Source organism: Hipposideros armiger, unplaced genomic scaffold, assembly GCF_001890085.2.
Source record: "Hipposideros armiger isolate ML-2016 unplaced genomic scaffold, ASM189008v1 scaffold_363, whole genome shotgun sequence".
NCBI classification, from domain to species: Eukaryota; Metazoa; Chordata; class Mammalia; order Chiroptera; family Hipposideridae; genus Hipposideros; species Hipposideros armiger.
In genome coordinates, this window is record NW_017731713.1 from 1,583,601 (window position 1) to 1,597,506 (window position 13,906).

At 38.7% G+C, this 13,906-nt stretch overlaps 1 protein-coding gene across 4 annotated transcripts in view; it reads right to left on the bottom strand.

The window, feature by feature from the left end:
* JAM2 (junctional adhesion molecule 2) overlaps positions 1 to 13,906 on the bottom strand; it is a 54,931-nt gene that overhangs the window by 15,372 nt on the left and 25,653 nt on the right. For all 4 annotated transcript variants that reach the window (XM_019662025.1, XM_019662024.1, XM_019662023.1 and 1 more), the window contains exons 2-5: positions 10,805 to 10,870; positions 5,425 to 5,532; positions 3,538 to 3,690; positions 1,145 to 1,347 (exon numbers count right to left, since the gene is read on the bottom strand). In XM_019662025.1, coding sequence (XP_019517570.1) covers positions 1,145 to 1,347; positions 3,538 to 3,690; positions 5,425 to 5,532; positions 10,805 to 10,870 — 530 coding nt within the window. The remainder of the gene's footprint in view (positions 1 to 1,144; positions 1,348 to 3,537; positions 3,691 to 5,424; positions 5,533 to 10,804; positions 10,871 to 13,906) is intronic.

The window sequence follows — 13,906 nt, forward strand, 5'->3', positions numbered from 1 at the left end:
AGCTGTTGTTCAGCATCTTAGCTGTAGAGGGCAGCGTCACTGGCCCTCATATGTGGGATCCGAACCAGGGCCCTCTGGCATCCCAAGCCAGCTCTTAACCAATGCACCACTCGGCCGGCCCTATTTATAGTTTTCTGTCAGTACCCCTAGAAAAGTTTTCCATCAGAATATTTTAAGGGGTAGGGCTGGCCGAGTGGCATGTTGATTAGGAATTGGCTTCAGATGCCAGCTCTGAGCAGCAGGGCCCTGATTCAGATCCCACATGAGGGCCAGTGACACTGCCCTCTACAGCTAAGATGGTGAACAACAGCTCGACCTGGAGCTGGGCTGCCGTGAGTTGCCGGGGTAGGCTGCAGCCCCTGCTGCAGTGGGCTCCCGTAAGCTACCATGAGTGGCCAGCAGCCAGCATGAGCTGCCGTGAGCGGCTGTCCAATGGCCAGTGAGCATCTGCCTCAGCCGGGAAAAGCACAATGATAACACCAACATGGGCCAGTGAAGCGACGTCCTCCACAACTAGACTGAAGAACAAAAGGACAGCAACTCTTCTGTTCCCCTTCCCTGATTCCCCAAGGCTGTTCCCCTCCCCCAACTTCCCAATAAAATCTTTAAAAAAAAAAAGAAAGAAAGACTATTTTAAGGGGTAAACAATCAGAAAATCTGGAGTAAACACTCGAGTCACTGAGTCAATTGCTGATCTAGTCACGGAAGAGTTTAATGGCACAGACAGACATCCTATCAGTGGCTGGCAATAGTCACTATTCTCACATGGCTGGCACTGGGGTCTGGGCATCCTCAAGAGAAGTTTTATGAATATGAGACTGTGCTGTGTACCTTTCCAGGCCAGGAAGGCAGCTGTAGTGAGCTGCCTGATCCATCATCATGAATCAGCCTTGGCTGGCTTTAGGTCGATGTACAGAGACCTCTGTGTGCTCAGTTCCCTGGTTCTCTACTGTCTTCCCATGTCCTGTAGCAGCCCTTTCCATCACTTCTCTGTGCACGGACCACCATCTTTACTGCCTCCCCCTTCTCTCTCTGCTTAACAAGCAATGGTATCAACCCTCTATTCTCCATCAGTTTGGTTCCAATAATTTTTTTCTCTCTGAATGCAGAACAGTTACAAGGCCAATTCTTGAAATGACCTTACCAGAGTTCCCGATTTTGTATTCATTGTGTATGAGCTGTTGGTGTTTTGAGAGCCAAATTTTAAATTCCCAAACAAACGGACGCCGTCCTTAAACCATGTATATTCAGGAGCTGGATTTCCTTCTTTTTCTTGACACCGCAGCTCTACCACAGTTCCACTCAGAGCAGAATTGGGTACTTCGCATGATGGAACTGCTGGAGCCACTGAGGAATGGAAGTCAGACAGTATTGGTTATTTATAAGCTCAACCAGGATTTTAACAGCCAGGTAAAGGTGGACTTATCAGACATCTGTGACAGAGGCTGGCTATTTGTGCAAGAGCCCCATTTCCTTTCTTTACGGGCACACGGCGCATTTGCCAGCTCCTGAGCTGCCAGATGGAGTCCTATGCATGGTTCTGGCCAATGGAACGTGGAGAAAAGTGATATGCCACTTCCAGGCCCGATACGTAAAAGCTTCCTGCATAACTCTCCCTTCATCCCCTCCCCACCCCCTCCCACTACAAGTAGGTGTCCACACCCATAGTGACTTCAGAAAGCCATGCATTGAAGGTATCAGACCTACGTTAGTTTGAGTCTGTAATCATTTCATGAAGTACAATAACATAGCTCCACCACTACAATCTCAGCCCCAACTATTCAGACTTGCATTATACAAGAAGGAAACTTTTATTGTTAAGCCACTCACTGAGAATGCTTTTGTAATAATATCAAGAAAGCATCATGTTAGCTTATATAACTATTCTTTTTTAGAAAAACAATCTCTACTTTTCCCCCTCACCAATGGTTTTAACGTATTACCAACTATATTCAAAAGAAGTCAAACCTGAGTCTATTTTTCAGGCCCAGTACTTAAACTAAAATCTTATTCTGCCTAGACTTAGCCAAATTAGAGAATACCTAAGTTGGGGTTATTTTGGTCCCAGGGATTTGAAAAGTAAACCAGACTTGACCAGGTGACTTAAATCCAGGAAAACCCAGAATTCTAAGCGGTAGGCAGAATTCTAAGATGGTCCCCCATCAGCGCTGCTACATATACTCTTTCTCTCATTCCATCAAATGCTAATCTAGGTACTACTCTGAAGGGATTTTGGAGATGTAATTAAAGCCCCAAATTCACTGTCTTTACAACAGGGAGCTTAAATAGATAGACTGGCCCAAACAATGACCCCTTTAAAAGTGGTTTTCCCTGGCTGGTCACAAAAGGGAAAATGAGAGATTCAAAGCACAAGAGGGTTTAGACATTCTTTGGTTGGATTGACGATGGAGGGCCACATGGCAAAGAACGCCTGAGGCTCTGGGAGCTGAGAGTGGCGCCCAGCTCACAGCCACCAGGAAACAGGATCTACCACCACAAAGAACTGAAACTTGCCAATGAGAAGAATGAGCTTGGCAGTGGATTTCCCCCAGCACTGGCCCAGCAGACACCTTGATTTCAGCGTTGGGAAACCCTGGGCAGCAGACCCCGCCATGTCGTGCTGGACTTCTGATTTGCAGAATTGTGAACTAATAAGTGGGTGGTGTTGTATGCTGCTAAGTCTGCGATCATCTGTTGTCAACTCATAGAAGACTAATGCACCGGCTGAGTCTCTTGCATTGTTTTCTGAATTTCTTCTGTACTAATACATCACTATTTTTAAAAGAGCCTGGACTATATAAGAAAAGGAAGAGGAGTTATTTTATGCCTTTTAATGGGTAGTTTCTATTAACCTCTATGAAGGAAAAAGAACATGTCCCTCCAATTGTCATCATGAGCTGTTAATATCTCCCAATGGTTCTTATAAAAACTAAGCACACTGGCTTTGGAATTAACCCCATCGGGATCCTAATCCTGGTCCAAACGCTTACTAGCTGTTTAGCCTTGGGAAAATCATTCAACTCCTGTCTCCTCATCTGTGACAATCAGTTTGTCTGTGAAGATTAAGTAAAATTGCCCATCTGGAAGGGCCTAACACATACTAGTTGCACAATAAATGCTGATTTCCTTTCTTTACCAAATAATTTCTAATATTCCCCCTGGTCTACTGTTTTTTTTTCATTGTTTGTCTATCATCTCATGTTATATTATTTTATGTGTGGTAGAAGAAATACTACACATACTGAAAGCTATGGCAAAGTAAACTCTTGGGGAACAGGCTCCTATGTCCAGTGTAGGACCATTCAGATTTACCTCAATCTTAAATAAAAAGAGATTTTTGTGATAGGGAATTAACACTAGTAAAATTTCAGCAGCCAATGAGGTGAAGTGAGAAATGGCCAAGACTGTGCAGGACAGGTGCTGCTGGTGGTCCCGGAACTTGACTGACGGGGGCCCCTGAGTTGCCTCATTGGCCCCTGGGGCTGGGTGATGAAGGTGGGGTGAGGAACAGTCCTCACACAGATACAAGCACATCACCTAATACTTCCAGAGTGACCGTATCCTCTTCCAGGTTCTGGCCTTGCTCAGACGGGGCGCTAATTTCACAACGATATTTCCCGGCATCATTTCTTGTAACATTTTTGATCCGTATACTGAAATCTATCAACTCAGCTCGATCTTTAAAATCACCTTTTAGAAAAAGAAGACAATGATGTTAATAATAATGCATGTAACCTTCTGTCTACGACCTTTCTCAAGTTCTTCATTCAGTAACCAAAACATATCTTTTTCTGTGAATAAACTCGATTTCAAAACTTAAAAGTTGTATATGGGGGCTGCTATTTCAAATTTCTTTCTTTTAGAATGACATACTGTTCACCAAAGAATATTCCATTTCATCTTCCCATATTTTATTTTAAAGTGTTCAACTCTCATTCCTGTCTTACTCCCTTTTTAACATGCTTATAAAAATATCACTTTGTGGGGGTGTAAAAGTCTAACTATTACATCGTTTTGTATACCTGAAACTAATAATAAAAAAACTATGGCGGCAGCTGGGTGGCTCAGTTGGTTAGAGTGCGAGCTCTGAGCAACAGGGTTGCCAGTTCGATTCCCACATGGGCCAGTGAGCTGCGCCCTCCACAACTAAGATTGAAGGACAACTTGACTTGGAGCTGATGGGTCCTGGGAAAAACACAATGTTCCCCAATAAAGTTAAAAAAAATAATAATAAATAAAATAAATGCTAAAATTTCTTTATATATATATAAAAAAATACTATGAAATTCTATTTTGAAAAACAAAACAAAACTCCTGTCTTCCAAAGATACCGGACAGCCTAGTTTCATTAGCTGGGATAGTAACTTTATGTGCTGTGTGGTGCCCCACATGGTACTGTCAGAAAGAAAAGGTAAGGGAGTCTTAAAAACATTCTTTTGGTTCGTTTTTGATAGTAATAGGCACAGAATTAAAATAGCACTTTGTGTAACATTCAGATGTCAGAATTGGCAACTGTAGAAAATTCAAGTAAAGATAGCTGTACCATTAGCACCTTGAAGTCTATAGCCTTATCTTCATGGATAAGAACCAGATATTTTAAATTTTACATGAACTTTAAACATTTGTTGGCTTGCTTAATTCTTTAAAATTAAAGTAATACATAGTATTTTAAAATAATAACGTGTACTATACTTGTTAAATTGTATTTCCAACTTTTAAAATATTTGTAATGGAAAATTTCAAGCATCCACAAAATTAGAGAGTATAGTAAAATGAACCTCAATGTACCCATCACCTCAGCAAATAGTAATCGATGAACAGCTTGTTTATTTCATTTGTCCCTCTTACCAATGAATTATTTGGAAGCAAATCCCCAACATCATGGCATTTCATTCACCATTATCAACACTTCAAATTAAAAAGCTCATCACATAATCAATAGGAAAAATAGGGAGTAGAAAGAAACGTAAAACAAATTTAAAAAGAAAGCAATGGATAATAGGTAGTTGTATTTACCCTCCCTAAGCTTCCCAGTGATGGTCTAGCTTTCTAGATGGAGATATGGAAATACGGGGAAGTTATGATCACTGAGCAGTGACCCTCCATCCCAACCCCACATTGTCTTTTCTCTAGAGAGTTTAATCTACTGGGTCAGTAAGAACAATTGCATTTTATACCTTCTAGGACAGAGCTGAGAAATGAAAGCTCTAGGACCTCAGTGGTTCACCTACTTCTGTTTTCTGTTCTCTGTTTCTGTGGTTGTGTTCTAGGTCTCAGTCACTCACTGTTGGTTTCATTTCACGCTTATAAAAACACATTTTCAGTTATCAGCCATGTCCTGTTCTCATTTGAAAATTAAAGCATCCGGGCTCTGCTCGGTGTTTGTTCTCTTGCTGAGGCCTCATTAAGTCCACCGCCTCTTACCTTGAAGAGCCTGTTGATAGTAGACAAAGGAGACGCTCGGCCCCAGCTTCTTCCACTCTAATCTGAAGGCAATGGTCTTCTTTGGGTACTTACAGGCTAAAATCACCTCTAGAAAGAACAACAAAAAATACTTATTTGCTAATTGTCCCCTGAAATTACATTTTACTTAATTCAGCAATAAATTTTTTAACACCCTTAAGTTATTCCTTTATATTTCTATTCATCCATCCATTCATGCGTAAATTACCTCAACAGATACCATGTTGGTTTAACCCAAAGATGAGCTTAAAGCATCACAGCTCTTCCACATAATACCTGTGTGACACTATGCTACTTTCCCTAATTCTTGAGCCTCAGTTACCATCTGTAAAATAAGAGTATCTCATAGTATTCTTGTGAACCTTCAAATACAATAATATATGCATAGTAAGTACTTGAAAATGGCAGCTGTGGTTAATTATTTATCTTATTCTTTCCACTATCAGTCTTCAAGGATTTTATAGGCTGGAAAAAGAGGCAAAAGGATAATATAAGTTCAGTCCAATGTGACGAGTGTGAGGATGAAGGTAAGCAGAGGGTACTTCCCATCTAGTGCCCAAGAAAGTCACGTTAGTCCAGCACAGGCTATTCTGAAGTTTATGGAAACCCACAAACGTTCCTTCAACACGCTACATTCTCACTCAAATCCCCTCTTTGATAACCCTCTCTATGAATAGTCATACAAACCCAATGTAGACTTCTAATAAATTGTTGATCCCTACCTCTTAGCTCAATCCAGGTAAGCTATTAAAATATTTAATCTTGGCATCAAGCTTAACTTCCTCAATGGAGCTCACTAAGGTCACTTTACTACAAGAAATTTGCTCCAGTGATATCATTAAAGAATTCCTGGAACCTCCTCTTTTTAACTGTCTAAACAGGATGATTGACAGGGGAAAACCCGGTGCCTGACTGCCAACTGCCTCAAATTGCCAAATGGAAACCTCTAGGTCTAAATATTGGTAAAGTATATTTCAGCCAGATTCTCCAGAGTGTCAACTTCATACTTCTAAGATTGTTTTGTCCCCACAATGCATATAGTTCGACCAAAAGGCACAGTATCTTTAACTATATTCTTTTGAATACAATCTGAGTTTGATGTTAAACAGATTTAATGACATTTTTAAAAAGAATTCAGCATATTACATGATATGGTAGATTAGAGAGTAACACTTAAAATATTATCCCAGGTTTTATTAAAAATGTACACAAAGTTATGGACAAAAAGTCTGTATAAATATGTATGAAAATATTAACCCATTGATGATTTCTGTGATATAATTATGGCCTTTTTGTTATATGTAGCTTGTAGGTATTTTAGTTCACATATATTGCTAGAAATATAGAAATGGAATAAAAGGTAATGGAAAATTGAAAGTAGGACAAAGAAAAGCATGGAACAAAAAAACCCCCAAAAGTTGTTTTTAAGAATGCCTAAAGTTTTAAAAGCAGATTTTACATTACAAAGAGACATCATTTTATAGATGTGTTTACAGTTATGCTACAAAGACAAATGTGTGCTGAGGGATTTGTCTGAGGAAACGCAGTTCTGTTCTGTTGATTAAGGAGAATGGGTGGTGACTTCCCGGAGTCTTGAGTTTTAGATAGGTTTCCTTCCCGTATTTTGTTGAGTTTCCAACAATTAAACACACACCCACATGCATTGTTAGACCATACTCCTAGGCCTTAGGAATAAGTTTACACTCAAATAATCACATAGTTTCATTTATTTAAATACACACACACACACACACACACACACACACACACACACACACACACACATATCTTGGCAAATTCTTCCTAACTTGTGTTCTCATTCCTCCATGGAAAACCTCTGTAGAAATTATATTAAAAAATGTAACCTGTTATTTTCCTAAATGCAGTGACTCCACTTCTGCCTCACTCGCACTGGCCATGTAAAATGTGGAGAGATGTTCTATCCAATTTGTCCAAAATATATTTAGTACTTCCACTGCGTGTCCAGCATTGTTCTTGAGCTATATCAGTAAGCAAAACAAAGCACTCTGCCCTTTCGGATCTTACAATTTTCGGGGGGCGGGGGAGTCAGGCACACAAGAAACATCATCAAGTGAATTATATAATATGTTAGGAGGTGATGAGTGCTATGGAAATAGAGTAGATCAGAGTACAAGGGGTTTGAGAGTGCTGGGGGATAGGTGTGCTATTTAAAAATTAGGCTAGACAGAGTTCACCTTATTTAGAAGGTGGCATTTGACCTTTGACCAAAGACTTAAAAGAGGGAATTAGTCTTCTTTAGAATTCAAATTAGAATACCTTGGAATTTGAATTTAGAATTTGCCATGTAGTTCTTTTGGGAGTGTTCCAAGCAAGGAACTAGCCAGTGCCTAGATCCTAAGGTGACAATATCTTGACCTCCAGAACCATGGAAAACAGTAAATCTACTGGAATCATGAGGATAAAGAACCACGTGAACTTGGACTCTAGCTACGATGGACTCTCCTCTCTCTTCTCAGCCAAAATTCAGCACTCGGGGCCAGCATAATTCTGCATCTAGTCCTCAGGATTATCCTGCCATAATATAGTAGCTTAAAGCACAGGCTTTTGAGTTGGACCTGTGCCATATAGTAAGTGTGGGATTTGGGGCAAATTACTTAACTTTTTTTTCACCAGTATATTCATATCTGTAAAATGAAAAAACTAAACTAAAATAAAATAACAGTACTTATCTCATAAAGTTGTAAGGATTGATAGTTGACACATTTATACACTTGAGTACACATGGTACTTTGCCTATAGCTGTGTTCCATAAATGGTCAGTATTAATTGCATCCATGAGAAATGTCTCTTAGTTGTAGTTGTAAGCTTGCCTTGACATAATGAAAATCCACTTTATACCAACATAAACTTACCTAAAAATCATTCAGATTTGAACTAAAATGGTACTTCTGTTTGAGACAGCAAAGAAAATAATATAGAGATAAATCATATTTTCTCAAAATAAGGCATATTGAAACAGAAATATACACCAAGTTTTTCCATTAAGATGATTATTTCATTGCCAAAAGTACGTTTTCATTTGGATTGAGAAAAGATAATTCTTTGTTTAGTAAAAAAAAAAGCATTAGCAACAATTAGTTTGCATGTAGCAAAACAGTCACTTTTTAGGAATCACATAGATTCATTGTGAATTTTAATTCTTCTAGGCTTCTGAACAGCTATGTTTTTATTTTATTCTCTGTGTTCAAGTTAAAAATTATCAAAATCTTACATAATGCAAGGAGAGAATTGATGCTACCAAAGTAGCTCTGAAGAATTACCAGAAATCACTTTTGTGGGGAAAAGCAGGCTGTTAAACTCTGATTAGTAGCTCTCAGCGTTAGACATTCTCTGTGTAAGGCTGCCTATATAATTTATAGGGCTGGCCAAACTGCCTTCATTTCAGTCTCATTATGCTTTTGGCACCACTATGGGAAGTGATGCAGAACAATGCACTAAAAAGAAGGAACTAATTCACGATTTATTGACATCAGAGAGACAAGAGACAAAAGAAAATGAATGAATTGGGTGGAACCCACATATACACAAATCATAAAATATTTTAGACATTAACTAAAATTAAATTACTGCATAAAATATCCTAAAACTAAAATGTGGAAGAAGATAGATATTTATTTTTACTTTATGGAGAGTCAAGTTGGGGTGTCTGGGGCACATAGATAATAGAGTCAAAATGTAATTCCTAATTTAAAAGAGCAGAGATAAAATTTAAAAAAACAGAAAATACTTACTTGGGGATAAGTAAAACTCACATTTCATTGCAGTAAAATACAAAAGGATTTTCTACATTAAAAACAAAACACACATTGAAAAGGAACGTAAACGGTACAGGGTTTTAGTTTGGAGCGATAGAAATGTTTTGGAACTAGACAGACAGAGGTGGGCGTTGCTCAGCATTGTGAATGTACGAAATGCCACTGAATTGTTCACTTTAACATTATGTGAAATTCACCTCAATACATTTTTAAAAAATGAATGGCAGACTAAAGCATATAATTTTGGCATCCTAATTCAGATATTGTGCCATAGGGCCTGGGGAGGCAGTGATGTATATCCATGGTATCTAGTTGGATGGACCCAACAGTAAGAACCTCCAGAAAAGTAGAGTAAGTGAAACTCACTTCACTTCCTTTGTCCCTTGGACGTCTTGACCCATCTTTTCCTCTCACTGTGCTCACTCACTCTTCTGGTCTTTCTGGTCTCTGGCACCATGTCCAGCCCTGTTTGCCTGTCCTACAAGTACACTCTGTGGTCCCAAATTACTCCCATTCATTAATTTCCTCTTCCCACCTCTCCCATTTACAACTAAGTCATGATAAAGAGTGAGTGTTTTATTACCTTAATTATGTACAATAAGTGCTATTACACTGGCTAAATACTAATTCATTTAATTCCTCCCCACCCCAGTCTTCTTTAATCTTTGTCTCTCTCCTTCAAACCTCTCTCTCTTCCAAACCCAGGAACCTAAGACATGCCCGAAGAAGAGGGATCAGGCATTCAGGACTTGTTTCTTACATGTTTACAATCTCTGGCCTAAACAAGCATCACATTCAAGAAACAGTCATTCTTCTATTTGCCTAGTATTATTAACTGTGTTCTAGGTAAAAGGTCCTTTGGAAAATTATTTGATACAATATATGAAGTGAACTTATAAAAGCCCTTATGAATTTTTCTTGCTTATCAGAGCCTTTACAGATTTTTTTTAAATGTGGTAATATACACATAGCTTAAACTTTACCACCTTAATGATTTTTAACTGTACAGTTCAGTAGCATTAAGTATATTCACATTGGTGGGCAACCAATATCCAGAACATTTTCATCTTGCAAAACTGAAACTTTACACTCATTCCCTACAAACTCCCCCTTAGAACTATTTTAAGAAGCTAAAATAAATAACAAAACAGTACCCCAAAATAGGTTATATTAATGCCATCTTAAATACATTAAGTAGGGTGGGGTTTGCAGTGTTAATTTCCATTTGCCCTGTCTACCTGGCCGGAAACTTTGTAAGATCTCCATCTCCCATTGTCACAAATTAGATTTGCTTTGTTGCAGACAATTTACGTAATAAGAGACCTTCTTTGTACATTAGGTCTTTCATCGAATGTCCAAAATTTCCATTGAGTGGGTAGAGAAAGAGTTCTCAACGCAGAAAGAGCAGGGAACAGCATTTCAGGCAGAAGAATTAGTATGAGGTGAGGCAGAGAGCCGGGATAAATAGAAAGATAACATCACATGTGTCATACTCATGAGTCATTTAAACAACACAGTCCGTGAAAATCAGTAAGGTACTCTACCTTGGTACTCTATTGCTGTGACTACTTTATGGTCTTTTGGGGCAGAGAATCCATAGGCCTTATGATCTGGAAGATTAAAACAGATAGGATAATTAAAATAGTACAAAAGGCCATTTTTAAATGTGTGAATGGGATGCAATATTAAAGAAAACTGGCCTCAAGTTTAGTGACAGTTTCACACAGTTCATAACACATAAGTTTTAAAGTATTAAAATAAGAAAAAGTAAGCCAAACCATTATATGTCTCTTCTACTTTCTGTATTGTGGTTTTGCCCTTTAAGTATTTCCCAAAGGAGAACCCATAAATCTATTAGGGACCCACCACAGGCAATATACTCTCACAAGCCCAGTTGTTAAACAAGAGTTTATGTCCCTAATTCAGGTAATATGCAATGTCACAGGGTATTGTCCCCCCAATAAAAGCTAATAATTTTTAGCACCCCATTCAAGGGTATAAGTTGTTTCATGAACTTATCCCTGACTATACCTAGATCATATAGAAATGAGTCACTATGGTGATTATGGTGGCTAATGTGATCTGATAGTTATATGGTGGTGGTGACGATGATGATGATGATGATATCATTCCATAATCTTTTATAAAATTGGCATTTTAAAAAGTGCTTATACATACTTTTTTGTTCTATAAAATTCAATACTCAGGCTAGACATTATTTTCTTTCAAATTTTTTAAAATTTATTTTTCAATTACAATTGACATACACTATTATATTAGTTTCAGGTGTACAGCACAGTGGTCAGACATTCATATAGCTTATGAATAGAATAGACATTGCTAAGACTTAAACAACAAAGTAGCAGAACCAGGAATTAAAACTTTCTAATTCAATCTTTGATATGTATCACTTTGTGTTATGGATAGATATCATGCTATCTTCCAGTTGAATGACCATATTCAAAAATAATTTAAATCATTCCTTATAAGTATTTATCTCTAAAATACAAATGTTACCAGGGAAAGAGTTTTGTGTGTTGCATTCTCTGATATAGCCTGAACACCTAGAGCTGCGCCTGACATAAAGCAAGGCACAGTAAATATTTGCTGAACAAATAAATCATACCACTCTTATTGTATACTAATGAGAAGAATCCAGAAAAAGGGGTTCAGATCAAAATGACCCTCATGAAGGGTTTCTGAAGACAAGCAATTCTTTTTGGAAAGTATTGTAAGTATAGAATATTGGATTGGTATTAATAATTTGAAAATAAGAATAATGCAAAGCATTCTTGTTGGTTACCTTGAGCAAACAATTTAGGCAAAACAATCCAACTGTTGTTTCTCATTATTCATGAAAAAAATCATATAAGAAATAACCTGAGACGAAATTAAACTGATCACAAAATTTTAAAGGTAGTTATTTCTTGAAGATATATTTCTACAATTTACTAAAAATGCTGCTTCTCTGTTCATGTTACCCTCTGTTTTCTGTCTTCATATGATCCACAGACTCTGTTTTCACCAAGGCAAAAATGACCTCTTTGTCACCATATCTAATGGACACCTTTCAGTTTTTATCTTACTTGATCTCTCTATGACATCTGATTCTGCTGACTTCCTTAGATTGTGTGACATGACTCTCTTCTAGTCTTCACTCTGTCTCCCTTCTGGGTTCTTCCTTGTTCTTTCCATCCATCCATCCATACATCCATCCATCCATCCATCCATCCATCCATCCATCCATCCATCCATCCATCAATCCATCCATCCAGGAACTGCTTTTCTGACTCAACTAACTCCTTTCTATATAATCTCTTAAAATCTCATTTACTCAACTACCATTTCTTTGCTCAAAATTCCTAAATCTGTACCTCCAGCTAATTTCTTTCCTGAGAACAAATCCATAAACTCCTCTTTCTACAGGATATCTATATCCCCATTTCCTATAAGCACCACAAACTCATGAGCAAAAATAACCCTTTAGGTTTGCCCCCAAACTTTGTTTTCTTTCTCTAAATCCCATCACAGTGAAAAGCACCACAATCCATATGGTCACTTATGCCGGAAACTCAGGTGTTGCCCATGATGTAACCATATTCCCATTCATTTATTCATCAGTTTCCATCTATAGACTGAGAGCTGTGCGTCATCCAGGACGACGTTTTGGGATATTTTCCCTCCCCCACCTCCATGCAGCCAAGTGCTCTTTGCCTCAGGAGGGCATGCAGGTGGCCAAAATCAGAGAGAGAAGAGCAGGGTACTTCCTGACTTTCCACATTTAGAAACGCTGGCCACAAGGGAAATGAAAATGACTCAGAGTTTACATAAACATTTAAGAAAAATCATCCTCACTTAAAGCCTAAAGGTAGAGAGAGAGGAGGAAGTGAGTTGGAGAACATGGATATTAGTAAGCTCTCGAGAAAGAATAACAATAGCTAACACTTATTAAGCATTTAGAGCTTAGGCAATGTCCCCAGTGCTTTACAAGGATTAACTCATTTAATTCTCACAACAATTTTCTGTGGTAGGGTACCATTTTTTAGCCACATTTTTTTCAGGTGGGGAAACTGAGGCACAGAGAGGGTAGGAAACTTGGCCAAGGTTATACAAGTAGTCAGCGGTGGAGGTGGGACTTGAACTTAACCAGTCTATACCCAAAGCCCACTGAGTTTATTATTAACTATACTGGGCCACACATCAGGTCCCCACAAGCTAAACAATGAGCAAGTTGCACATTAACAAAGATTGCACATGACAGGTGGAAAGGTCCGTTGGTCTAATGAAGGTCAAACAGGTTGAGAAATTGGAGGTTATATTGAAGGCAAAGGACTGGCTCAGAAGCGCAACAGAAGGCGGAAGCTAAGAGGCTGTGACAGGAGAAGCAGGCTAACAAGGTAATCTCAGAGCAGAGGCTCCAGGTGAGGGTTGCTCAGTCTTCACACTATTGACATTGGGGCCGGATCATTCTTTACTGTGGGGGGCTGTCCTGCGCACTGTAGGAGGTTTTGCAGAATCCCTGGCCTCTACCCACTAGATGCCAGTAACATGCCCCTCCCGTGGCACCCCAAGTCTTAACAACCAACAGTGTTTCTATATACTGCTAAATGCTAAGGATAGAGGTGGGGAGATCATACCTGGCTGAA